The sequence below is a fragment of the Rhinolophus sinicus genome, chromosome 5 (genome assembly GCF_057876585.1).
Source record: "Rhinolophus sinicus isolate RSI-liver-muscle chromosome 5, RSI-T2T, whole genome shotgun sequence".
Classification (NCBI taxonomy): Eukaryota; Metazoa; Chordata; class Mammalia; order Chiroptera; family Rhinolophidae; genus Rhinolophus; species Rhinolophus sinicus.
In genome coordinates this window covers 52,057,102-52,084,156 of record NC_142505.1, presented here as the reverse complement: position 1 = coordinate 52,084,156, position 27,055 = coordinate 52,057,102, and the positions used below count along the sequence as shown (strand labels likewise).

General features: G+C 33.8%; 1 protein-coding gene across 36 annotated transcripts in view; it reads right to left on the bottom strand.

The window, feature by feature from the left end:
- The window catches only part of SLMAP (sarcolemma associated protein), a 120,202-nt gene that overhangs the window by 43,830 nt on the left and 49,317 nt on the right, over positions 1 to 27,055 (bottom strand). For 13 of the 36 annotated variants that reach the window (XM_074313170.2, XM_019724167.3, XM_019724164.3 and 10 more), the window contains 10 exons: positions 18,397 to 18,469; positions 14,588 to 14,624; positions 12,815 to 12,877; positions 8,312 to 8,407; positions 7,982 to 8,053; positions 6,569 to 6,709; positions 5,483 to 5,620; positions 4,223 to 4,391; positions 4,085 to 4,135; positions 3,542 to 3,592 (listed from right to left, as the gene is read on the bottom strand). In XM_074313170.2, the coding sequence (XP_074169271.1) occupies positions 3,542 to 3,592; positions 4,085 to 4,135; positions 4,223 to 4,391; positions 5,483 to 5,620; positions 6,569 to 6,709; positions 7,982 to 8,053; positions 8,312 to 8,407; positions 12,815 to 12,877; positions 14,588 to 14,624; positions 18,397 to 18,419 (841 nt within the window). In that variant the 5' untranslated portion in view covers positions 18,420 to 18,469. The remainder of the gene's footprint in view (positions 1 to 3,541; positions 3,593 to 4,084; positions 4,136 to 4,222; positions 4,392 to 5,482; positions 5,621 to 6,568; positions 6,710 to 7,981; positions 8,054 to 8,311; positions 8,408 to 12,814; positions 12,878 to 14,587; positions 14,625 to 18,396; positions 18,470 to 27,055) is intronic. The other 23 variants (XM_019724173.3, XM_019724180.3, XM_074313156.2 and 20 more) reach the window with 3 other exon arrangements.

The window sequence follows — 27,055 nt, the reverse complement described above, 5'->3', positions numbered from 1 at the left end:
CATATTTGTATCTTTCAAAACCACGAAACAGACTTTGGAATCTCAAGTGTTAAAAAAATACTCCATGATGACTATCTGGAAACACTTAAACCTGTCAAATTTTAAACCTGTCAAAGAGGACAATGAGTTAGTACCACTCTGACTGTAAAAGCCTTTTTTTCTCTTCTCCATTTCAACCCACTTCACCCCTCCTCATCTGAACTTTGCTTGAAAGGCAGGCATCTACTCTGACCGCTCCTCAACCTCTCTTGGCGTCCTTACTGACAGCCTTTTTTACCTTCATACTCAAATCTGTCATTATCCTTTATTTAGTTACATGTGTACAGAGCCTGCAGTCTACTGTCACCATCAGTAAAGACAAAAACATGGGGGAAAAGGTGGATAAAAACTCATGTTTTAGAGACCAATGCATTACATACTTAGAATAGATACAATATAGCCCCAAATAGGGGGAAAAAAAAGGCTAACTGCAATAAAAATATGAAATTAAACAAAAAAATTTAATATATAGCTTTTGCCAATTGGAACCCAAAACCCAAAACAGGAGCCCTCAGTTAAATGGTAATTACCAAGGTAAAAAGTTGTTTAACATAAATTCCATTTAAGCTATGACATTTTCATAACTCAAACTATACAAACATCACTGTTAAATATGAAAACTCATTTGAAACCAAATTTTAACCTAATTAAAGGACTTGATAAAACTTATTTGAAACCAAATTTCAGGCTATCACAGGACTTTAGATGACATTTATTAATGTGGGACATGCCAACATCACTCAACAAGCCCAAAATCACCCTTTTATCTACTCTGATTTTAATATCTGGACACTACATTAAAATATTTACTATACTACTTTAGATACAATGCAAGATTACTATAAAAGATGCCTTCCACAAAGGCATCTAAGACACAGGACAGAAAAGTCTTTCAGATAATATATGTAAAGAATTTGGATCATGACACTTTTAATATTCCATTACTTGAATTCTGGCCCTTGGGAACTCACTTTGCCAAAACTATAAAAGATGTCACTGCAAAAGGAATCTGATACTTATGTGGGGGAATAGCGTGCCTATGATACTCAATAGGGTTGTAGGAAATGTGAGGAAAAAGATACAGAAACATAACAAAGAGCCACAACAATTAAAATTTGTTTTATTTATACATATGAGTTTCCTATGAATTTTGATTTTCTATACCTGTGTTGTCCAATACAGTAAGCATGAACCACATATGGCTACTAAGCTCTTAAAAAGTGAGATGTGCTAAGTGTAAAATAAATATACATGGATTTCAAAGACTTGCTAAGGAAAAAAGAATGTGAAATACTTCATTTACAATCATTTAATATTGACTACATGTTAAAACAATATTTTGGATATAGTGGATTAAATGATTAAAATAAATTATTAAAATTTTACCTATTTCTTTTTATATTTCTAATGTAGTGACCAAAAAATTTAAAATTATATATGTTGTTCTCATACTATTTCTATTAGAGGACACTTTTCTATATCCTATAAGATATATTCAAATTACACTTATTAGATAAGATACAAAAAAAAATTACAGTCAAACCTGTGCTTACAGGAGTTATGTTAGATTTAAATAATTTCAAAAATGCGGTTTATTGGAGAAGTTTAATCTTAACATCTCCAGACATTTTTGAAATATTCTCTTACAACTATACTCGGTTCTTTTTCTACTAATTAAATAATAATTTTAGTTAAAATCATATCTGAAAACCCATTATGGCTATGGACTTTGGTAATAGTGGAACAGTTGATAATTGGTTTGTTATTATGCCACAATAACAAATGATTCAGAATAGATCCATCTTATTCCAAAATCCACTCTGTAACTAAATCTAGTATAAAGAAGCTTTTGTGCCTATGTAGATATTTACCACTCAGTTTCTTTAAAGATATTCTATTAGTCACTCTCACACTACTCAATTTATCACCACTAAAAAAATACAGACCAGCAAAGGAAAAATAATTATAGCAAGGAGTGCCTTAAAGTACCCAAAATATCTTATTTAGTCTTAAATCAAGCAGTGTCTACAACTATTCTCATATATATCTATTAGAACTGGCAAAATATTTTAAGCAGTAATTTGACAACTCTAAATAGGATAAAGATGGTTCAGTATATAGAAAAAGATTCTCTTAACTGAAGCAATAGCATATTTCCAGCTTGAGTTAACATTAACATTAATGTATGCTCAAAACAAAAGGGTGATAGATTTGAATAAAAAGTGTACATGCCAGAAAGACAAAAAAGTCAAAATATAACAACAGAAAACTTAAATTCATTTAAGGATGACAAGCTTTTAGAAGATAAGGATTAAGACATTTTATATATGTATGCTACATATATTTAATAAACAGAAATTAGTAATATTGGTACAATGAATATAAACTACACCTTTAAAAATTCTGAAATTGAAACTCAAACTGGAATTTAAAATGTCAATATATTTTACTATACATATATAGACTAGTCAAATAACAATGGTTAATGAAACTTTTAAAAAATTTAGTTTCAAATTTTATTATACATTCAGTATTAGGTCTTGACCTTGCAGCTTATATATGTATGACTACCTGAGCCTATTTTGCCAGTACTTGATTAAAAACAAACCAACCAAACAAAAACAAAACAAAAAAAGTACCTCCTAACTGTATCAGAGTTTGGTTGCTGCTCAAGAACTATAAAGATATCCAGTGATACATGGAAAAAATATTTAATAAGAAGTTCTGGGTATTGACCTTGATATCTTCCACTAACTTCTGTATAAAAACTGAGAAGAGAGGCACACAGATTTGCAAACACGGAAAACAGTTTTATTCATTCTGTACTTTAAGCATTTAATGCAGAATCTGGCACATAGCTAGTGCTCAATTAATATTGGATGGATGGGGAGGGGACGGGTGTGTAGGGATCTTTGTGACTGAAGGCATTTAGAAGCCATTGGGTAAAAAGTACCCCATGCAGTAGTAAGAAAACCAATAGTGGCTATATATAGATTTTTGGCAAGAGATAACCTCAGCTATCCAGAAGGAAGGGTTATAGTACCAAGAACTAATAATTGATTTTTCAGATGGCAGAAATCACTGACCCTGTTTTCTCTGATCTATGAAACAGATGGATAAGAAAGCAGTTTCTGACAAGTTCAAGGGCTCAGTGGGCTGTTAAGTAAACTCATGGGCAGGAAACAAATATTAAAAACTGGGGCCAATTATTCCCAGGAAGCATTACTTGATAGAAGAAAATTATAGTATAGTTCTTTGAAAAATATAGTGGGGGAAAAGCTATATGATTTTCTTATTATTTGAATAATTGGAATTTCCATCTAACCAAGGATATCTAACCATAGATATAACATTGAGAATTACAAAACAAAGGGATCCAATGGTCTATGAACAGCATGTTTTTCATTCAAAACACTTAAAACCTTAAAACCCTGACCTCTCTATTCTGCTTAAATAGTAAAAGGATATCATGAAAGAAAAATATTTAAGTTTTTTACGCTACCTTTTTCTGTGTTCCCATTTATTTTAGGTAAGAAGTCATCAACTTGTATTCCTAGGATTAAGACAGTGTATCATTGCCTGATCAAAGAAAGTATTACTTTAAAACTGGTCTCAAGTGTAACGATGGCATTTTGTACTCCTACTTAACATTGACTGTATACAACACTTTAAATTTATTTTTACAAGGGTTCAACTTGTCATGTTCAATCAATTCAGAGACAAGACTACAGCTGCTACAACAGTAGCCTTCCAATGAACTTCAAAAAAAAAAAGTATCCTGCTGTTCATGTATTTTTCTAATTTAAATATCTCTGTAGAATGTCTCAGATGCAGAAATTTCATTCATCTCAAGGACTAAACAATGGTGCCCACTGGTGGTAATCAAACATATTTTCAAAGGGAATTTTCTGAAAGAGTGTAAATACTTTCTACCTAACATGTAAAACATTACTCTTAAAGTAAATAAGTACCCAATATGAGGTAGTAAACATCATAAGTTTAATGATAAAGTTCAGCTTTAAATAAGAAATTTGATGACACCTACCTAAGCTGCTGCATTCTTTAAGAGTTTTCTCCTGAAGATGTTCTAACCGTACTGTAAATAAAAGTCCAAGAAAAAGGTATTTCACAGATAAAAAGAAAAAAAATCAAGTCAAATCAATTTCTGGATTAGCTAACTTACCTTGTAAAGCTGTTAGCCTTTCATTGGTGAAGTCATTATCAGCTTGCAAAGCTTCTATTTTTGCCTGGAGCTCCTGTTCTTTTTCTTCCATTTCATCTATTTTATGTTGTAATTCTTTTTTCTCAGCTTGTCCTTTCTGTTGGATTTCCTCTTGTTTTCCTTCTGCAACCTGTTGAGAAAGAAATAGACAATTCAGTTATTTAATAAAACCTGACCTTGTTTTAAGAGGCCTAAAGCAGGACTGTTTTTATTCATAAAACTTCTAAGAGGGAGATGTAATATTATAGAACATATTTGTAAATATCAAAATGATGTCAAAAGTGATCTGCACTGGGTCATGCCTCCATATCACCTCAGAGAGAAGAACTTGGAACAAGCAAGCAGGCTCAATACACACCGAAATAAAGCAGTCATAATGAAAGATGCCACATTTTCAAAAAGGGAAATAAGGTTTTCCTCTGAAATTACTATTGTTTCAATTCATTTTTTAAGTTTTAAAATGTAACTTATTCTGAAATTTTTTAAAAAATTACATTTAGCGAAAGGAATGATGGTTTATAAGCACTTTTCAAAACGACTTCATTTTAACAAGACCTTTAAAACCACCATAGGTTAACCAACCACACAGAGGGGAAGAATGCTCTCGTCTTTTCTAACAAATGTGTATCTTCTAGCTACTCAATCTATGATTTGAATTATATAAAGATGGGTCTTCACAAACTCAGTTATAACATTTGAAAGGACCAACTTGTCATTACCTATGGTCTGGTCTGTCCTTATCCTAAACGTCCTGTAGCTACAGGGAGCTGCAGCTGAAGCAGAATCAACAGCATCCCTGGAGGCTCCAGGGCTCCAGCAGACCACTTCAACGTTCCTTCCTTTGGGGCTTGTTCCCGCACTAACATAGCTGGGCCCTGATTTGGGGACTGCCTAAAGCTAAGTAGATTCACATTTTATAAAAGTATGAATATCTTGGGTTTTGCTGATTTTCATCTACTTCCTATTATATATCAAAAGATGCCTATTGTCAAGTACTGACTATTTCCACCCAGAGGAAATATGTCAGCTTTTATAGACTCTCAACTATTTATGGCAATGGGGTTTGGGCTAAATGGAATACAAGCACCTTATTTTTACTATAAATTTCAACCATTTCCAAATTTTACATCAACAATTATTTGGCAATACCTAAACTCTTAAGCTATCCAGTATGTTAGGGACAATTAACTTAATATACTTTCAGGTTGAGTAAATACATACCTTTAATTTATCAGATAAATCCTTAATCTCATTAACTGCTCCATTATATTTATTGGCTAATTCTCTTAATTCTTCCTGAGTCCGTTCATTCATTTCTTTCAGGTGGGTACATTCATCTTCTGTATTACTCAGACTTCGCTGCAATTCAAGTTTACAGACAATTGATTGAGAATAAATACACATTCTAAATTCAATTTATAAAAAGTGTAACTCTATGGGCTGTTCTAAATCAACATCTGCCCTGGACTTCATATAAGTCTGAGTTAAATAACAAAAGGATTTCAATTTACTTCAGGTATATGCTAAAACAGAAAATACAACTAAGAATTCAAAACAAAACAAAGAAAAACAGCGACACGGCAGAGAGGATGCTTCCTTTATATAATTACACTTTTAAAAGTCCATTGAGTACGACTTTCATTTAGTCTTGAAAATATTTTAAGCCTGTTCATTCTTGAAAGTAAGTTTAATAATATGCAGCAATCAATTTAATAAGAAAATTATGAGCAAGCAATTTTCTTTCCTTACATGTCAAATTAATGACATGACAGTGAATCAGTCACTATGGGATGGGGCTATTATAAAAACTATCCTTATACTAAGGTATGTTTACAACTTAGTTTACAATGAAGATTTTAATTAAATCTAGGAACAGATAACTTCTGTAATTTTGCATTGGAGGATGGGTAAAGTATGAACAATTGGCGTAAATTCTCTGCCTTATACTAACTATCCTCAACTGGAAGAAAAGCAAAATTAGGTGACAGATCAATTCCCTGGTGCATATTACAGTCCACTCTGTGGAGGAGGAATCCTAAGCAGAGTACAAATATTAAGATTCTCTGATTATTAGGCTTTTATTTCTTCAATCACCGACTAGGGATTCTAAGTACTAGAACTCACATGGTTATGCTGAGAATTCCTGACAATGAAAAAGCATACTGATCCTTCCCACCTGATAGACAGGAAGTATTTCCTGTATTTTCTATACAATAATATCCAAGTTCAAAATGTCCTAAAATGTTAGCAATTTCAGGCTAAAATTTTAAAATCATACTATATATAATATTTATTAGACTGAAATACCTCAACTTCTGAAAGTTTTCTGACCACTTCAATTTTCTCCTGAAGAACCCGCCTCAGGGACTCTTTGGCTGTCGTCTCATAGTTGTGTTTATCTTCCTGTAATGCTATGAGCTCCTTCCGTAAACTATCTTCTGTTTGATTCTAGGATTAAATATTTATAATTATAGCCAAGTTATTTTTTAAAATGTACTTACCATTTGAAAAAAAATAACACATTATGAACTCTTTGAATTCTATATTAAGATAACTCCAAACACAAATGATGTTGGCCCTGTATTAATTGAAGCTGTATTTAAAAGGTGCATTAGTAAATTATGCCTTCACAAATAATTCACACTTCCAATAGAAAGAAAAAAAAAAAAATCAAAGGAAATTGAGAATTTCTCCCAAATATACAAAATTAATTAAAAACTCTTCTATTTTTCATATGCTCTGTAAGCCACAATACTTAACATTTGTGGGCAAAAATAATCTATTACTTTCAAAGGGCCCAAGCATTTTAAAACAATGGTTAAACCAAAAGGCGTAAGAACACCATGGGGAAAAAATTGATTCCAAGTCTGAGGCAGGAAATGTACAAGACAAGCCTGGAACATCTTGCCTGATAAGACAGCAGGAAGCTATCAAAGTCAGCTAGGGTTCTATTAAAAGGGGTCAGGTGCCAACAGGAAGAAGTTCCCATGGATCAAAGATGGGGTAATCTAAGTATCAATAAGAAAAACAAATGTAATAGGTCAAAACACATCAAAAATATTTAATTGTAAGTTGGGGAAAAAACAGTCTACGGTTGTTCTTTGGTGGATGAGAAAGAACCAATTCAATATTTTGAAATTTAGTGAATAAAGGGAGAAAATCACTAATCCTAATTTTCCTAAAGAAAATGTACCTCAAGGTAACCAAATAGTTTATGAGAAGTTTCTCTTTATAGAAGTAATCCAGCTAATAAATTAAGGAATGATAGAATTACAACATCACCATTTTTGCAACCCTTAATAAAGTAATGGATCTAGGCAAAAATCATCAACAATTACTAATATCTCAAAAGAAAGAAAACTAGACATCATGGTGCCTCCTGGTGAAAGTACACAATACCACCCATGAAGTGTGTTATAAAAAAAAATTGAACCTAAATCAGATCAAATCTCTAGATCAAACTACCAATTTATGGTGTGGGATGGAGAACTAGAAGAATGTTTATAAATAACAATCCAGATTTGAGAGACAAAGAGTTGCACACGGGTATTCACAATACAATTCTTTCTACTAATGATTGAAATCTCCCATTATGACAAAAATTCAAAAGAATGGTAAAAATGTATAAATGTTTTTGCATGTACTCAAAATGACAGTCAAAGAAATGAAGCTACATAAAAAAACTGCATTTTTCTTCATGTACTTGAGATTAATACCTACTTTGGAGCATGCTTGTAATTGGTTTCCCATAACTTCTAACCGTGATAAGAGTCTATCTTCATCTATTAAAGCCTGTTGAAGAAAAATTAAACATAAATAAAAATCTTAGAGTAAATAACATATATCAAAAAGGTTGCTACGGCTAAAAAAAAGATAGAAAATCATAAAACTGACTAACATCCAGTATAAAATGCTAAATTTTCAATATTTGTTCATTAGGAAATAACTTTGCCTTCGTTTGCTACAAAATTTTAGTTTTAGTTGAATCAACATGTAAAGGATATCAAACTATGCTTAAATGCTTCTTGAATATAAAGGCAACTGGAATACCTGCCAACTGGTATCGGAAGCCTCTTGGGTGATGGCTAGTAGCCGCTGAAGCGTGGCTAACTTCTGTTCCAACATCTGTTCCCGATGTAAGGCCTCCTAATATTACAAATCACAGAAGAGATTCTAATGAATTCAGCATGATTCCTTTGAAGAGTAATCAATTTTTAGCACATTCTGAAAATATTCTCATATTACATCCCACTTTGTATCTTACTTTCAAACTTGATAAATCTAGTTTGTAAAAATATATATAGGCCACATCATTTCAACCTCATTTCTTGGGCTGTAAGTACTTCTGTTAGGGGTGTTCTAGCTGCAACGTCCCCTATAACAGAAAACATGTCACCTTGTTTCCTTTTTACGCATAATTCACAAGAGTTAAAAAAAACAACAAAGCCTACAGTAGAAGAATCCAACAAATGTTTTTTAACCCTGCATTTTATAGAAATCAATCAATCTCAGAACAAACTCATTCCAAATTGAGCCCAAACAATCTGGTCAGTAGCAAATACATCTTGATGGCTTAGCTGCATGGGTATGAAAGCTAAAATAAAAACATCACTTAATTTTTCCTTTTTAAAATATTATATATATAAACGTATATACATTTTTTTTTAAAAGAGAGACTGCTTCATTCACAAAGCCTTTCAAGTGTTCTGATTCGCTCTGGGAGTGTATACTACTTAGCAGGAATTGAATATGCCAAAAGTAAATAAGAGTTCACCAACTGCTGGTTCAGGGTAATTAAGGGGTCAGAGTTATGTAACTACTTGGCAGCTGCCAAGGAATATTTTTATAGAGAAAAACTTTGGCAAGTAAAGCCTTATCTCTCTAGGTCACTTATTAATATTTGATAGCTGTCAAGAGGCTCTCCTTCACTGGAAGTCAAGGTGAAAATGCTCACACGGCCTTCAGTTGTGGTTTTGGCACATCTTTACATTTCTTTCTTCTACTTCTGTCATTATCTAAAGAAGAACACTTACTACACTAATACCTATGAGCCACTTCAACAAAGAAGTATATGCCTCAAACACAGTACTTGAGATTTAAAGCATGCACTTACTGCTCTCCACATCCTTGATAAATAATGATTAGGGAAAATCTGTTCTAATTAGAGTTGGAGGTACTGTTTTTTAATATAACTCTAAAAGTATAGATTAGGAATCTAATAAAAGCCATACTGCCTCAGAACCCACATTAAAATACAGCTTATACTTACAAGAGACTAGTTGTCAAGTTTATTTTAAACTTCTAGAATATTCCTAATATTTAGAAAATTACACTCATGCTGCAAAAAGTTTTATTTAAAAACAAACCATGCAATAACCATTACTTCCACTAGATGGTGTAATTTCACTTTTTTTTACTCAATTCCACTTAGGGTTTCATAACTCCATGAACCACATCTTAACAGAAATCTAATACTTCCAGGAATGGGTTTTTAGTTCTAAGGCATGAAATGCATCTATCACAGTTTTTATTCAGAAGATTTACAATTTACATTAGAACTTTATCCATTCAAAAAGATGTATACAGAGAAGACAATGCAGTATAATTTTCTCTCAAAGAATGAAAAAGAACAATGAAAGATTATGCCTACTATGAATATTCAAAGAATTGACAAGAAAGTCAGAAAGCGCACTGGAGTAAGTCAGATGGGTGATAGATTCATAGTCCATACACACTAGTAACTACAGTATATAGCCTTGGGAAATGAGCCCCATATTCTCTTATGAAAAATGAAGGTTAGACTAAATTAATCTCAAAGTTTATCTCCACCTCTAAATATAAGAGATCTAGGTCAATTAATGTGCTTTCCTAGTGAATGGTAAACAACTACTAACATTTACGGCATACATTCCATGGACAAAGCACTGTTGTGTTTGACACATATTAATTCATTTATTCTTCACAGCTCTGTGAGGTAAGTATTATGACTATATCCATATTACAGATGAGGAAAATGAGGCACAAAAGGGTCAGAAGTTAAAGCCACAGATCAAGTCTAGAGAATTATGGCTCGAGTCTTTGCTTTTAAACATTCTACTAAACTGCAAGTATATAAAGCTGCTTTACTATGCACCATTACATTATGCCCCGTGGAAGATTAAGATCTGATTAATGCACGGATAATTTTTTGTTTATTTTCACAGATGTGTACATTCTTAACTGAGGTAGAACTGCTTTTACTGAACGATTACTATGAAAGAATGTAGGGACCCAGGATCACTGGTTTGGCCCTATAGTTTTAAATAAAAGGCAACTGAAGACCTACACGTATAAAATGACTCACCCAAGGTCACAAAACTCATTTGAGCAGCAGAGCGAAGATAAAAACCTCAACTTCTAAATTTCTGATTCAGGGTTTCCTTAACCATGCTCCCTCACCAGAATAATAATCATAATCCAACCCAAATCTATCAAAACCAGAAAAACAAAAACAAAAACATTTGTTTCCGTATTCGAGATCTGTACGGCCCTTTAAGCATGGTATTAATTTCCAGTCCAAGGATCCATCCTATCAAGAAATCTTTTCATAGATCCAACAGCACAGCATAGTCAGTCAGAGACTCTGCAGTCTAACTGGGTTCAGATTCCAGCTGTACCACATACTACGTGTGATAGTGTATAAATCATTTAACCTTCCTGTCCCTCAGTTATTCCATCTGTAAAAATGAGAATAAAATACATACCTTATAGAATTGTTGTGAGGATTAAATGAATTAATATAGGTAAAGTGCTAGGCTAGAAACTGGGCATATAACAAGTGCTATTTAATTATTTGCTAATCCTATCATAGTAAGCAACCAAAATCTCTCCAGGTTTAATTTTATTTAAAAGTCATCTACAGATAAACAAGTATTTTTGAACTTCCTCATATATGAAGGAAAAAAACTTTTCTTGTACAGAATCTTGTTTTCTCTAGCCTTAACAATCCTGATTTTTTTTATCCTTTCTTCATAAGACCTATTTTTAATCCTTTTATTATTTTGAAAAGATATTTTGTACTTGTATCCAACCAATATTTCTTTAGCTTGTATTTGTTTTCTTTTTTTTTTATGATTTCACTTATATGTAGAATCTAAAGAACAAAATAAATAAACAAACAAAACAGAAACAAACTCATAGATACAGAAAACATTTTGATGGTAGCCAGCTGGGAGGGGTTTTGGGGTGGGTGAAAAAGGAGAAGGGATTAAGAAGTACAAATTGGTAGTTACAAAAGAGTGATGGGGATGTAAAGTATAGCATTAGGAATACAATCAATATATTGTAATAACTATGTATGGTGTCAGATGGGTACTAGATTCATCAGGGTGATCACTTCATAAATTATACAAATGTCTAATCATTATGTTGAACACCTGAGAGTAATAAAACATTTTATGTCAACTGTAATTATTAAAAAATAAAAATTTTTAAATTTAAAAAAGTAGTTCATGATATAGATATGGAAGAATTTCTTTTATAGTAAGTTGAACATGTGAAATTGTCATTTTAGTCAATCAAAAATATTTCGGTATCAGCAATTTCACGTTTCAATATACTACAAGGGGATTCCCTGCAAGTAATCAGAGATCAATATAGAGGGAGAGACAAGGTGAAGAGCCTGAGCGGGTGGTCCATGTCATAATCCAGAGAGAGCTGTACTAGAGCAGACCTCACATGGTCCGAATATTCAACAGAGTGGTGGTGATACCTCTATTGATTACAGGATGAAGTCTGAATTCTCTACCCTTTTGGAAAGACACCTTTTGACTGGTATGTATGCTTTGCTCTCTAGACTCTAAGAAAGGTCATAAAAAGTTCGATTGATTTTAGCACACATTAAACATGGCTTGAAACAAATCTGAATATTCCATGTAGTTGAATCCTTGATTCGTGTCTACTTGGGGATGGGGGTGGGGGGGCGAGTTAAGGCCTGCATACAAATTATATAAATTAGTATGGATCTAGGTCCTTCTATTAACCCTCAACTTCTTGTTTATTTCACCAAGTTCTTATTACACATTACAGTTATTTTATTGGTCTGTTTTCTATTTAATTTACTTTCTATATAGATAGTAGCTGCATGAGACTAAATCTATAGTCAGTCTTGTACACTAATCTAACCCCAGTAACTAGTAATATGCCTGCCGTTCAATAAATATTTGATGAATGGATAATTGAATGAATAAATTCTTTTTAATAGCTACATAGTATCACATTGCAGGGATGTGTCATAATTTATGTAACTCATCCCAATGGATAGATACTAAGTCATTTCACTTTATATACTATTATAAACAGTGCTACAATAAACAGTGTGTGTGTGTGTGTGTGTGTGTGTGTGTGTGTGTGTGTGTGATTACTTCCCTATGATATATATTTTTTTCTTTAAATTAAAGTTTATTGGGGTGACAATTGTTAGTAATAGCCTGTATCTGTGAACTAGCAAAACCAAAAATCTAAGTTGTTTAATTTTGCTTTTAAAGACTAAGAATTTTTAAGATCTACTTTTACCTGTAGATATTGAGAAAGCTGGAATAATTCCTGAGAGTACATACTTGGAGTGTTAGCAGCAACCTAGAAACAAAATGACATGTCAATAGTCACCCAAAATATTTATAGAAAACATTAAAGCCAAACCAAGTCCTTGAAATGCCTATTTACTGAAATACGCAAAATAAAAAATTAGTTCTCAAATTAACCAATCCCTTCAGTTTTAAAAATATTTCTGTCCCATGTCTAGAATTTGTAAATGGTATATTATGTGACCAGTTTGAGATTTATAAGCAGAGTGATGCAACAAGTGCTACTCATGAAAACATTCCTTAATAAACCAAAACACAAATTGATAGCACAAAGGCTATACAGTCTTTCCTTAATCCAGAAATAATACCTCCTAAATCAACAGATCTACATTGTCTCCCTTTCAAATTTATATTTAAATAGTTCTTCAATATGTCAACAAGTCACAATTCACTTAGAAGTAGCCATCTTCAAATGGTATTTGTATGTGGGGCAGTGGGGAGAGGCAGGACATGAAATATAACACTGTGTCCAACGGCCAGGGGCAATGAAAATAGTTTTGTCCTTTTTTCCCCCCTTTCAACTATAGGTAGGTTTTAAGAAGAAAAAGATGGGAAATAATGGTGTTTAAACATTACAAATCATAGTCAAATGCTTAGACCTCAAGAGTACAGAACAAGTACCTTTTATAAGGGGTGGAATATAAAACCATGGTATTAAAAAAGAAAAAAGAAAAAAACAAAAACAAACAAAAACCAACAACAACGAAAAGAAGGGCACTAATAGGGTGCTGTACATTTACCCACATCCTCAACACTATCAAGCCTTGTAACGTAACGTATTCATGATCACATCATTACTGTTAGTTACTAATGATCATTAATAGCATCATTCTTGATCAAGCTCAGAAAGCATATCTTTATTAATATGCTAACTAGAAGACAGAGAGGTGGCATTATTTTTTAGTTAGTCCTCAATCAGCAAGGCCATCATTCACTTCTGAAATAATTCTTGGTATTGCTGAAGTTGATGATTAACCATTTTTACTTCTAAAAACAGAGAACTTCAGTTTTAAGCAGGCTTTCATTCTTTTTGCAAATGGAAGGAAAAAAGGTAAAATATTTTCCCCAATACTTCAGTTACTGTGCTAAGAAAACTCAACATCCACATTAATGTCAAAAGATACAAAAGTTGTTTGGTTTTTGTTTGTTTGCTTGTTTGCTATTTAGCAATGATATCTATGGTTTAATACACCATTATTTTTGAACAAAAGAAAAATATTTTCTAACAAGTAATTATTGCAAAGTTTCTGACGAAATCTGGCTAAAACTGATCTGCAAGGACAATAAAAGAGCAATTTGTATAAGCCCATACTTCTGGGATATTTCCATGTGTCAGTATATGTTGAATGAACTATCTGGGCAGAAAGCTTTAATAAACATTTCTAGACAGAACTGTAATCCAGAATAAACAGTAGTAACTAAAGACTTCTTACCTCTGGTTGGGCACAAAACAAGTTCTCCTAGTCTACACAGTCAGCCATTTACTTGTGGTAACAAAGGCTTTTTCCTAAGAAACATTCATCTTAAATTCTCCAGATACTGAAGATCAGAGGACCACAGTAACTATATAGCTATATGAACTCCACAGATTTTGTTACAAAAGAGAAATAATTTTCAAGATAAAGCATATTAAAAATAAACAAACATTTTCCAAAGCCACATAGCTCAGTTAGTTTGAAAAAAATAATCATTAACAACTTACTTTGTCAACAGGACTTGGTAATGGAGCATGGATGACACTGAAAAATAAAATTTAGAATTTTTATCTAATTTCCTGACAATAGAGGAAATGGTATGACGGTACCAGAATAGCTTAAACCCCAAAGTTGATATATAATTGCCTTCACATAATTCAAACAATGTGAATTACTTTCCAATCCTTCATAAGTGTATAGAATTCTTAGAAAACAAGGTAATAAACATATAAATCTACCTTTTACACATATTTCTAAAAACAAATTCAAAATCCAAAATGTATTAAATGTCCTTTTAAGGATCCATTACTTAGTATGGGCTATAGTGAATTACTTAGTTGTAAGAACTTCTACACGGAAAAGAAGCACTCCTTAAATTATCCATTTTCAATTTCAGAATATGTTAATTAAGATCTTTTAAAATTAAATATTCCTATACAGAAAGTCTTAAAAAGCAAAGTTCTACTGGAAAGAATGTATGATTTGGAAACTTGTTCTTGTGGAGAACTTTAGCTGATCAAAACAGTAGTACAACTCTTCTCCCCCCAGCCACTTCACAACTAACAACTGAAAGCTTAGATGTAGGTATGAAACTAAACTCAGTGTATCACTTTAAAACCAAACAGTAAACAGATAGTACTAATTTGTACTAACTGTCTTTTGGCCTTTTGAAGCACTACTGCCAGAGAGGCAGGGTAGTACAACAGCTAAGCATGCAGGCTCAGAAGCTATACTGACTGGGTCTAAATTCTGGTTCTACTTACCAGTTGTGTAATTTTGGGCAAGTTACCTAATCATAGGTCTCAGCTTCCTCATCCACAAAATGGGAATAATCATAAAACCAATCCCCTAGGGTTATCGTGAGTATTAAATGTGTTAATATAAATAGTTTAAAACAGTACCTAGGCCATAGTAGCACCTGATCGCTACTACCACTCCCATGAGAACACAGCAGCTAAGAAAGCTAGGGTTCCTACCTTACAATTCCCTGTAAGATACTGCATGTGGGTTGGGGATGAATAGAGGGAGTGAAAATCAAAGATGTCACCTATGTCCCCTACCAGTTGCTAATCACACCATATCTTAAAGGTCACTCTGGCGATGGTCAGCTTGAAGGTTGACTGGGTATAGTTCCCAGATTCAACTGGTTAAGCATGCATAAGCTGCTAAGAAACTCATCTTGCAGGACTTAATATTTAGAATGACAGTTCTGATCTCACTGTAGTAACTGCAAACATACTAAGACCTGTTCCAATTCAATCAATCACAAATACACCAGAATGCTGAGTAAAACAGAATATTAAGTAGCAGCACCTACCGCCCTTCTGAGCACCCCTGATATCCTGTAGAGACTTCCACTGAGACCATATAACCCTTTACTTCTTTGATTTCATGCCTGTGTTCCCCAGCACAGACCAATTCACCTCTGCATCCCCAGAACCTATCACAAGGCCCTAACACAGCTGGTGTTTGCCTAAATGAAGGTTTACAAAATTATGTACAACTTCAGTTTTTCTTGTCTACCCCATAGAAATGGAACAGGCATTTTAAACACAAGTTTCTTTTTCTTGACTATACAAGTTAATACATATTTATTATGGAAAATGTGTGAAGTAAAGCATGGGGAAATAAATAAAAATTAGCCAATGCCAGTACCCAGAGAAAACCATTTTGCTTACATATGCTTTTATCTGCAGATATGCACATATAGGGAAATGAACTTAAAGTCTAAATAGAATCAAATGGTATTAATGAAGTTTTTTTTTTAAAATCCAGTTTTCTCACTGACCCAAGTACAAAATTTTCTGTTCTTAGGAAAATTTGGTTAACAAACAAAAGGCTATAAAAATCCAGCAAAACATTCCATAAGTGATGTATATTTGTATTTTACAAAAACTGTCTTGGGTATATTTTGTTTTAATTATGGAAAAAGGTCATATGTAACAAGGAACATAGAAAAGGAAAATTGTTATTTAGTATTACGGTGGTGGGGTTTGTTTCTTATCATTTTAGAATGATTTGTACAATATAATAAAAGTTAAAGAAAAAAAGTCAACTTTTTGAGAATTAATTACTGAATATCTTAAACATATTAAATGCTATGTATATAATGTACCTTAAATTTTAAGCATTCTGGCATACCTAAATGCATCTTGATTGCTAAAAAATATTAGATTATAATACAGAAACATCATGTGCTTATTATATGCCAGGTATTACACCAAGCTCTTTTAGTGCACAATCTTACTTAATCCGCCTCATAAAATTCCTGTACAACAGGTACTATTACTATCTTCATTTTCAACTGAGAAAAGGGAGGTCTGATCAAGTCACGAAACAGGTGGAGTCAGGCTTTGAACTGGACTATCCACCTCTAAAACCATTTTGATCTTCCTCCAGCTCTAGAGACTTGCCTGTTCAAAATTCATTTTATCCAGAAAGTCAGCCAGATTATATACAAAGAAACTGGCAAAGTAAATTCTAAATAATGCCAACTAATATTTAAACACATAAGGAAAACCAAACAATGAGAAGGAAACAGGGGCAAAGATGAAAAGCATTAGGGAAACAAGAGGGATAGAGACACAATTCACTGATACAAGACTTAGAAAAAATTCACATGCCCTCCTCGGTGAAACCTGAGAACACAGATGACCCTTTATGTAACTGCTCAAAGCTTTTGACTCCATGAAAGAAAAATTTCATTATCAAATGCAAACACCAAGGTCTTTAAGAAGCCATACTTCATTAGTTGATTGATAGTTACTCTTACTTTTTAAATCTTAACTCTTGACTCATCAAAGCTGAAACACATTAAAGTTCCCAAAATTAATTTTATTTTTAATAACTAAACAATAATTTAGAATAGGAAACATTAATGTTTCAAATTTAGAATGTTTTAAAATGTCTACTTCGCTGCAGCTATCCTTGAAGCTGAAAAAAAAATGGTAGCTTCTAACTGAAGCATAATATATAATAATTCCATTGAAAGCATAATCATAGTAATTGGAGGGCCTCCCTTTGCTTTTTTTTCTTCTCTCTTTCCTACTCACTACTCTATTTGCCTTCAACTTATTGCTTCTCTCAACCAACCACTCTCAGACTTTTTTCTCTGCTTTTGAAAAATAGAAAATATTATGCTTGGTACAGAAACAAGCTTCTTGCATAATCAAGGTTTCCCTCAAAATAAAAAAAAAATACTGAAGTTTAAAGACTGTTTAGCTCCCTTCAACACTTCATAATAATAATCTGTGAAAAGCACAAATGAAAATGTACTTATGTTGACATTTTAACATTTACATTTTGACTAATCTTTCCCTTTCGAGTTTGCCTTCCCAAAGTGGTCTTTCTACTGCTTCATAAAAAAATTTACAGCGTTGGAAAAATCCCTTCAGAAACTCCCACCAAAATATGCTACCAATTACATCAACATCCTCAAGGTCCCGTAAGACAGTGACACTAGCATGAACCTCAGAGGCGATCATAGTCTAAGAAGTCCTACATTAAATGCAGATAAAAATGAATAGTTATCACTCACTGATAACTTATATACCCCAAATAGTTTGGAAAACAATTACCCATCAAAATATAAACTGTAAAGTTAAATTTGGAAACAAAATAACCTGTGCCTCCATTATTATTTACTAGAATTATAACTAATATGAAAAGCAATTAAACTGAAGTGTATTATATTCCAAAGTACTACATGAATTTTCGAACATTATTAGAATAATCTGAAGTATTAACAGTACACCATCATCTAGAATATTATTAACCAAGGTAATACAAAAACTTCACAGCACTACATTATACTCACTCTGAGCGGAGTCGGGCTTCCATACCATCTGGTAGAAAAAGTTTTATTGTGGAAACAATACACCCATGGGTAACTGGTTAAAACAAACAAATAAGATGGATAAAATAATTGTTTAAAAATATATATTTTCATACCTCTCACATCTAAACATGTATTTTATTCTTATATGTAATGACTTCTGGGAAAGAAAATAAATCTGGTGGTTTAATGACAATATTCATTCCCCTGGAGAAACTCATCCTTATCCATAATGAATCACAATTACAAGGTCAAATTACAGACAGAATTGTCTCAAAGTGTCCTAACCTCCAATGCTATATAACAATAAAAAAAGGTCAACTGAATATATGGAAATACAACTGAGGGGAGAAAAAGCACTTTCTCCCCTATCTGCCTATATCAAACTTAAGCCCAGCTATTTCCCAGTTTAACAATTAGCCCTTATACCTAAAATTCCCAACCTGTAACTCCTACCCACACCTCTCAAAACTCTGAAGTTCTGCATAATACAGCATGGACTATGCCATTCAATTCCCGGAGTGAGAAAATGAGACTTCTGACAAGTGAAATTGCTTCCACAACTCTCTGCTGTTAAGTATCAGAGCTGTTTGCTAGAATTCAAGTCTGAGGTTTCCATTTTAAAATCTTGGTTTTGTTTTCTTGGTGGTTGTTTCTTCTTCCAACACGAAACATCTTGATGTAAAATTACACCAGTCGCTATGTAGACAACGTCTTACTGTTGTTGCTTCTTACTTCCTCCTTGAACTTCTGAAGATATCAACGGACAAAACTCCCCAAAAGGAGCACCTGTACAGAGAGCTTCTCTTTGTGTGTGGGTTTCACAGAAAAATAAATTGGCCGGGGGGCTGGTTTAAAGGTTGACAGTTTTTTATTTCTCTACTCTTCAGATATTACATCTGCCAGGGTTCAAAGAGTTAATTTATTTAGGTTACCAAATTCTAATTAAAAGTTAGTGCAGGGCGATAAAAGTAAACTATATCATGATTAACAGAGTGGTGGTTATGTGACTCTATATTTGTCAAAACTCACTGAATTATACATGTAAAGTTGTATGTAAATTATATCTCAAAAAAACTGATTTTAAAGAATAGAGCTAATGCACTAATAGGAGGGTAACTTACTAAGTACTCAGGACCATGAATCAGATGGTATTATAAATATGAAGTAATATCATTACTCTGTCTTCTGGAAATGCACATGAAATTTAAGTGATTTAGCACAGTTTACTCAATATTAATTTTCATTAACTAATTTAGTACATGAAAAGTGCTAACACAGATCAAGAACCATCCATGGGACAGTCTTCTAAACTCTCTCCCTAACACAACAATTACGGCCATGAACCACTGGGTTCCTTCCTTCCTTTCAGGCCTCATCCTCCATCCTGCTACCACAAATACCCTTACAAAACCAAAGCTACCTGCATCGCCAAGTATCTTACTTTTCACAACCCCACGCCTTTTCTACAAGCTGTCCTCTCCATCAGTGATGTCCGTTATCCCCTGGCCTGCATGACCTTATCCTCCAGGCTCAGACTTCCCGCTTCTTTCACCAAAGCTCAGTATCTGAGGTAGGTGTCCACAGAGCTTCCCATGTCTACTTATTATAACACTAAGCACACTGTGTTTTGAATATTTATCATTTATACAACCATTGTCTCACCAATTAGATTCAAGTCTTTGAGGGCAGCAAGGATTGGTTGTTTCTGGTACAAAGCAGGCTTTTAAAAATGTTTATCGACTATGTCAAAGAACCTCTCTGACAAATATTTTATAGCTTCCATTACTCAGGGGTGAAGATGTCTCTTACTTTGAGAATGATGGGGTTCATCTCCACTTACAAGAACCACCTAACTCCCCCCTTTACAGTTCCCCAGAGATTTACTATAAACAGGCTACAATAAATACAGGAGCATAATGCAAGAAGATCCAGCAATATTGACACTTTACCAATATATTTAAATTGATAATAAAGTTGTTTTTTAAAGAAATGGGTATAGCGACTTACAGTGCCAAGCTGACAACCTGTGATGTTACATCGGCATTTCTGTTGCTCAGATATATGTATCATCCAGAAGCCCAGCAACGGGACTCACGTGCAGCCTGTGAGATGCACCCAGGACTAATAGTGACTGGGCAATGCAGGGTTCCTATGTTACTGAAGGCAGTTAAAGACCACGTCTAACTGACTACACTGACGGTCTAGGCTAACCAACCCTGCCTTCGAAAGGGTCTTGGGACAACTAGATGCACAGAAATGTCAGTTAACTCTTTAATGCGCAACAGGCAAGTATTTAAAGCAACCATGATGAAAACATTTTGTTTTAAAACTTGTATGAATCAATTCTATATAGCAGCACTTCCCAAAATGGATTCCTAGCAGGTGTTAACAAAAAAGAATTTGGGGATCAGATGAGTTTAGAAAATACTTGGTTAAAAGAGTTTGAAAGGGGAAAAAAGCAAAAAAACAAAAGATATTTAAAAAAAAGAGGTTGGAAGAGTTTTAAATTTCTTAATCCAAAGATTTTCTCTGAGCTTAATGGACTTTCTGTCTATCATGATGCATTTTTCAAACTTATTTGATCACTGAGCATCCCTGACCCCTTTTTAGTTAACACTTAAATGGGAACTATGTAATTATGGTATTATATATATGTATATGGTATATATAGTATTATGAAGAAGATTCTTTGAAAAATGCTCTCAAAATTTACCCAGAAACATTATTACTGCATTTCTAAGATTCAAAGACAAATTGATTGTAAAACATAGGCTACATGCAAATTTCCGAACTGTTAAAACATGAAAAACAGGTATGTCTGAATCAGGGCAACACGGTATCTGTGGAAGAAAAATCTGCAATTACCTGCTATAGTGATGAGATTGTTGAAAATCAGAATTAAGACTACACAAGCTGTGTGGGGTTTTTCTCTGTTATCTTACACAGATTATTTATTTTGCTTTTGAGTTATATGTTTACTTTATGATATGCAGTCCACCTTGCCTATTGCCTCTTCACACAAACACCACTTAAAGGACCCATGTTCACTTTGATATATTTAAAATCTGTTTAAGGCCCTCGACTGGAGACTAAAACCTCTGAAGCATGTTGTAGTCTATCTCCATTCCTGCGCCGCGTAGGAAGGTCAACACAATCCATACTTGAGGAGTTTGAAGGATCTCTTGAAATGATTGGCAATAACAGGAAATACAACGAGTAAGACCATAAAAGCTCAAGAAACATTTAAAAAGCCAAAACCTAAATGAGGGGTGTTAACATTTCCCTTAGAGGTGTTAATAATTCTCCAAACTGGGGAATTATTTGCTTAATTGCCTTTTGACTGCAATCTAAGATAAAAGAGTTACTGAACTTTTACTCCGGAATTTTTGCTTCATAAAGCTTCTGGTTCAAAGACTTTTTTTTTTTTTTTTTTATGTTAGAAAAGAGGCAGGGACAATTAGCTGAAAAGATAAGTACTCTTTTAATTCTAAAAAATATTTTTTGGATTGATATTGTATCATTCTGTCTTCATTTGTGAACAGGAGTTCAGTAATAAAAAACTTTATCTCAAAACTTTATAGGAAAAGTAACAACAATGCTTTATTCTTTCTCTTTATTTACCTGTTTTCAGAATGATAAATGGGTTTCCTAAGTTCTTCCAAAGACGATCAAATCTTTTTATTTTTTTAGAATCTTTGTAAGTTTGTGGATTTAAACAAATTGGATATATTTCAATCTACTGCTGTTATTATTTGATGTTCAAATTGTCCCATCTTTGATCACCCAGAACTCCATGTTAATTCCTGAGTCCTTCTGACAGAACCCCAGCAGCCTTAGATAACTTCATTGCTTTCTGGTATGACAAAATCTTCTAGGCTCAATTTGTACATTTTCTACCGTAGACCCAGAATCAGTTACTATCTCTCCCAGGAATCCTGTTTCTATCTATTTATTTGGTGGGAGGTGTCCTTTCTCTAGGTATGTGGATTCAGTTACCACTTTCTCTAGCATACTGTGGAGTGATATTGATTCTTGGCTTATTTTTTGACTCATCATGAGGAGTTAATAGTTCTTTGGCTTTACTTGGTCACTTAATATTCATTGAGAACCTGCTGGCAACAAAGCAGTATGTTGGGAATGATGGGAAAAAACAAGATGATTATGACTAGGTCCTTGTTCTTGAGATTTCAATTTAGTTTGTAGCGAGAACTGAAAATATCTAATACAACAAAAGGGGGAAATTTTCACAAATGCTATAAGAGATACAAAACACTGTGGGAATTTGGAATGGACAAGGGCAGGAGAAGGATTTATGAAAAGTGTAAAGAAAAAGGAATAGGATTTCAAAAGCTGAAAATAGAAGGAAAGGCACAGAAAATGGCATGAGCAAAGAAAGAGAAAAAGAAGGATGAGAGTGCACATCTAAGGAGGGCCGCTGGAGGAGATTGATTTGGCAAGTGGCAGTGCTAGGATTCAAAAGAATCTTTTCCATATGCCATCTTACCTCTGCATAATCTAGTTTAATAGCTTAACATATATTAAGGAAGTAATGGGAAATAAAATCAAAAGGTTGAATTGAGTGCACATTTTTGAGGTCCTCAAGTGTACCATGAAGCATTTCAGACTTAATTCTGCAATATGCCCAGTCACTAAGGCTTCTGAAAGCAGAATGACATAAACAGGTCTGTAACAGAAGAATATTCCGGGGGCAGTGAGCTGACAGAGTATGGTGGCCAGAAGTGGAGAGCTACTGTAACACTCTAGGTTGGCAACAGGAACAACTAGCAGTCGCAGAGAAAAAGGGCAAATGGTCTAGATGACACAACTGCTAGAGGTAAGAAAGAGACAGCATTCCGAAAAGATGCCAAGATTCTGAGCTAGAGTGTTTGGGAGAATGATGTTCGGGAGAATGACAGACAGGTAAAGGAGCCGGAGACTGAAGGCTACTGAGAAAGAAGGGCAAACTTAATGGCTGAAAAAAAGGTGATAGAAACGACTGGCAAGGATTTTAGTAATAATAAAAGCTCGTGGCTCTGAGCTGAGCAAGTAATGCTCTTCCAGTGTTCGCACTGAACATTGTGCCACATTGTGAACACTGAACACTGCACCAAAAACCTTGTGATGTAATATCATGAGTCCCATTTCATAAGAGGAGGAAATAAATGCTTAGGCCAGTTAAGGTCACGTAATTGAGTCACAGCAGAATAAAAAAGGCAGTGGGTAACAAGAAGGTTGCCAATTCCCAATTCTCATCTTAGGAGGAAGGGTGTCAAAGTCTTAGTTAAGATGGTAGAAAGAACTTTTGTAAAATGGTGGGTGAAGAGTCATAGCACATTTTAAAATTTATTCAACCAATATTAGTGCCAGGCTGAGTGTGGAGTTTCTACAATGGAGACACACATTGCCTGCTCTCAGGTTACAGGTTAATGAGGGAGACAAACACACAGAGCAGACGAGTGCCGCGTGCAACAGGGACGTGGGGGTGGGGGGCACCTTTTCCAGCTTAGGAAGGTTTCTAGGCGAAGGAAGGAAAAAGTGTGTGTGATGGCCTGAAGGCCAGAAAAGGCAAGGTCTAGTGTGGGGAGTACAAGTCATTCAGTGCAGCTGGAGCATAAAGCAAAAGTCTATTGCTCGTAATAGACCCTTTGTTCCTAGGGGCTTAACCTAGGAACAGATATTGGTGAAGTGGACCTGAGCTGATGAGCTGATTGGAGTTACATGTGAAGTTTATAGAACTAACTGGTCCCAAACTTTGCAACCAGAGGGTTACTGTAATGCTGTGCAACCCAGAAAACTGTCTGAGAAGTTGTAGGTTTGGGAACAAAGTAGTGCGCAGCAGTTGGTTTATTAAGGCTCCCATTCCAGGAGGCTCTGATAGGTTGGCTTTCTCTCTCCCTCCCTTCCTTTAAAAAAAAAAATCAATCTATTAGAACGCCATCCTATATGTTTACAATGATTATTTTTATCTACAGAGGTTATTAGTACAGTGCTAACCGGTGACTTTTCTCCCTGGGGCCACAATATATGGAAAGCCAAATATCAAAATCAGCTTGTTTTCAAGCTGGGAATGGAAGAGACACTAACATGAACTGGTATGTTCAATAACATCAGGCTTCAGGCTCGTATCACCTTTTAACAAAATCCCGATTGCACACACACACAAACACACACACTCACACACACACACACTTTTATATACTCTATTACATAAATGTCATACACTAGAGTTTTTATTGCAGTTTTATTAGCCCCACCCCTTTTAATTTGGTTCCCTCTTCTCCTTTACTCCTCCCCCACCAGGCCCACACTCCAGGACGACTCCTGTTAATGACTCAGTACGCACTTCCAGGTTTTCCCTCCATGTCCATATAATCGTACACAAACACATACATATATCGTACATATATACAGATTGGTGAGACTTTTAAAAAATAATAAAATTACTAATTTTTTTCCTCACTCAACAATATAGCTTATGGAAATCCCTGCAATTCATATAATCCTAATTTATTCTTTTTAAAGCTGCATACTGAGCAATTTTAAAATTATACTTCCATTGTTTTTTATACTGTGCACAGATGCAAAAAAAATCCTTTCATAGATTCTCACAGAAACTATTTTTTATCATTTCAAGTGTCTAATTTTATATCCTTACTGTAAATATATTCAAAAGCACTATATAGTATTGTTTTGCATGAATTCATGCTTTATGTAAATGTATTACACCATACACATCCTTCTGTGATTTGCTTGAGATTTATCCTTATTGATACATGCAAATTCAGTTCATTCATTTTAACAACTGTATAGTGTTTTTGCCATTTTTATTCTATTTTAATTATAAATTTTATTTTACTTATTCTTTTCATCCTATTTATGTATAATTTTTATAAGGAATAACTGCTGAACTTGGTCAAATGCCTTTTCTACAGGTTATAGAGTTACATGTTTTTCAGCTTTAGTTTGTGGATGATGTTGATAGATTTCCCCCAAACTGAATCACCTTTGCAATGCTAGAACAAATCCTGCTTTGTTGTTCTTTCTAGCTTTACTTTTGATTTTAATTTACTAATATCTTAATCAGAAATTTTCATCTATTGTCAAGTGAAATTATGGGGCTTTTTTTTATATCCTTATCTGAATTTGGCATTAATGATATGTTGCTGGCCTCTTTAAAGGATTTTGAGAGCTTTCTACTTTTATCTATGTTTAGAGCATTTAAATTATATTTATCTGTTTTTTAAGAATAAGATCAAATTCAGCTGTGAATGCCTCTGATTCTGGTGACTTTTTAATAACGTTTTAATCTTGTTTAAGGAAATTGACTTATTCAAGTTTTCCACATGTTGGGATAGTTTTGCTAGAAAAACATTAAATTACTCTAGTTTTTTTTTGCATAAGTTAGCATGTAATACTCGTAGAATTCTCTTAGTATATCCAGTATCTGTATTTATGTCTCCTTTCTCATTCCTTATCTTGTATATTTTTGCTAGTGTTTTTTTAACCTAATAAAGCAATCAAGGCTTACGAATTTCCTATTTTATTGTTTGTTTTTTAAAGAAGCAGCATTTGGGTTTGTTTATCCCTTCTTGGGTTTTTTGTTTATTTCATTAATTTCTGCTTTTTATTTCTTCTTTTTTCTTGTTCTTTTTATAATTTCTTCTAAATGCCAAGTTTCTTCATTGTCTTTCTCCTTTACTATTGAAGGAATGTAAGATTAAAAATTTTTATATGCATTAAGGATTTACTGTATTTCTTCATAGTTTGAAATTCCCCTTTTGATTTCTTTGATTCAGGGGTTATCCAGCAGTGTTGTATAATTTCAGTAGGATTTTCCACGTGATATAAAGTTTGTATTAGTACTTTTTAGCATAGGACAAAGTCTATTTTTTCTGGCATATGCTTAAAGAAGTAGTACTCAACTTGTGTCACTCAACTTGTGACACAGCTGTATCCCAAGAGCCCAGGCTTAACATAAGTCAACTTGCTGAAGTCAACAAATACCGAAAGAAACAACACTTTAAATGAAGAAATTTGTCTTTACTTAATTTCCTTCAAGTTGGCTTCATGATAGTTAAATTTTCAAAGAAACCTATAAGAATCTCTTGCTGAAATAATACTGTACTAACACATTAGTAACACTGTCTCAGTATTGTTCTCTTAGCTTTTTATAGAATTTTCTAGAGTGACCCTCACAGCTAGACAGGGAAGAAGTGTGGGAAGGAGTTGGGAAAGAGCTGCATTCTATACAGTCACCCCCTTGGAGATCTGCATATGTGTTAGCATATTAAAAAATCTGAGAAGTCCTGCTTACCTTTGGTTAACTAAGATTTCCTAAATGTATCTGACTACCTTATTCTCTTATCAATTAATGCCTATTAACTCTTTGGGAAATGCAAGCCAAGAAGACAGACATTCCTTGGAGAGAGAGACAGTGGAAGCAAGTTCTTTGTCTCCTCTGTGGGTTACTCACACCTGGGGCTCAGTAAATGTTTGCTGAATGACTTGGTACCAGAGGAGATATGATGTGGCAACAGCAGATGTTAGAGAGTCCACTGCAGCTGTTCTGAGTATGCTCATACATAAATTGTGTTCTCTTACTAAGAAACACTAAATATTTTGCATCAAAATATACACT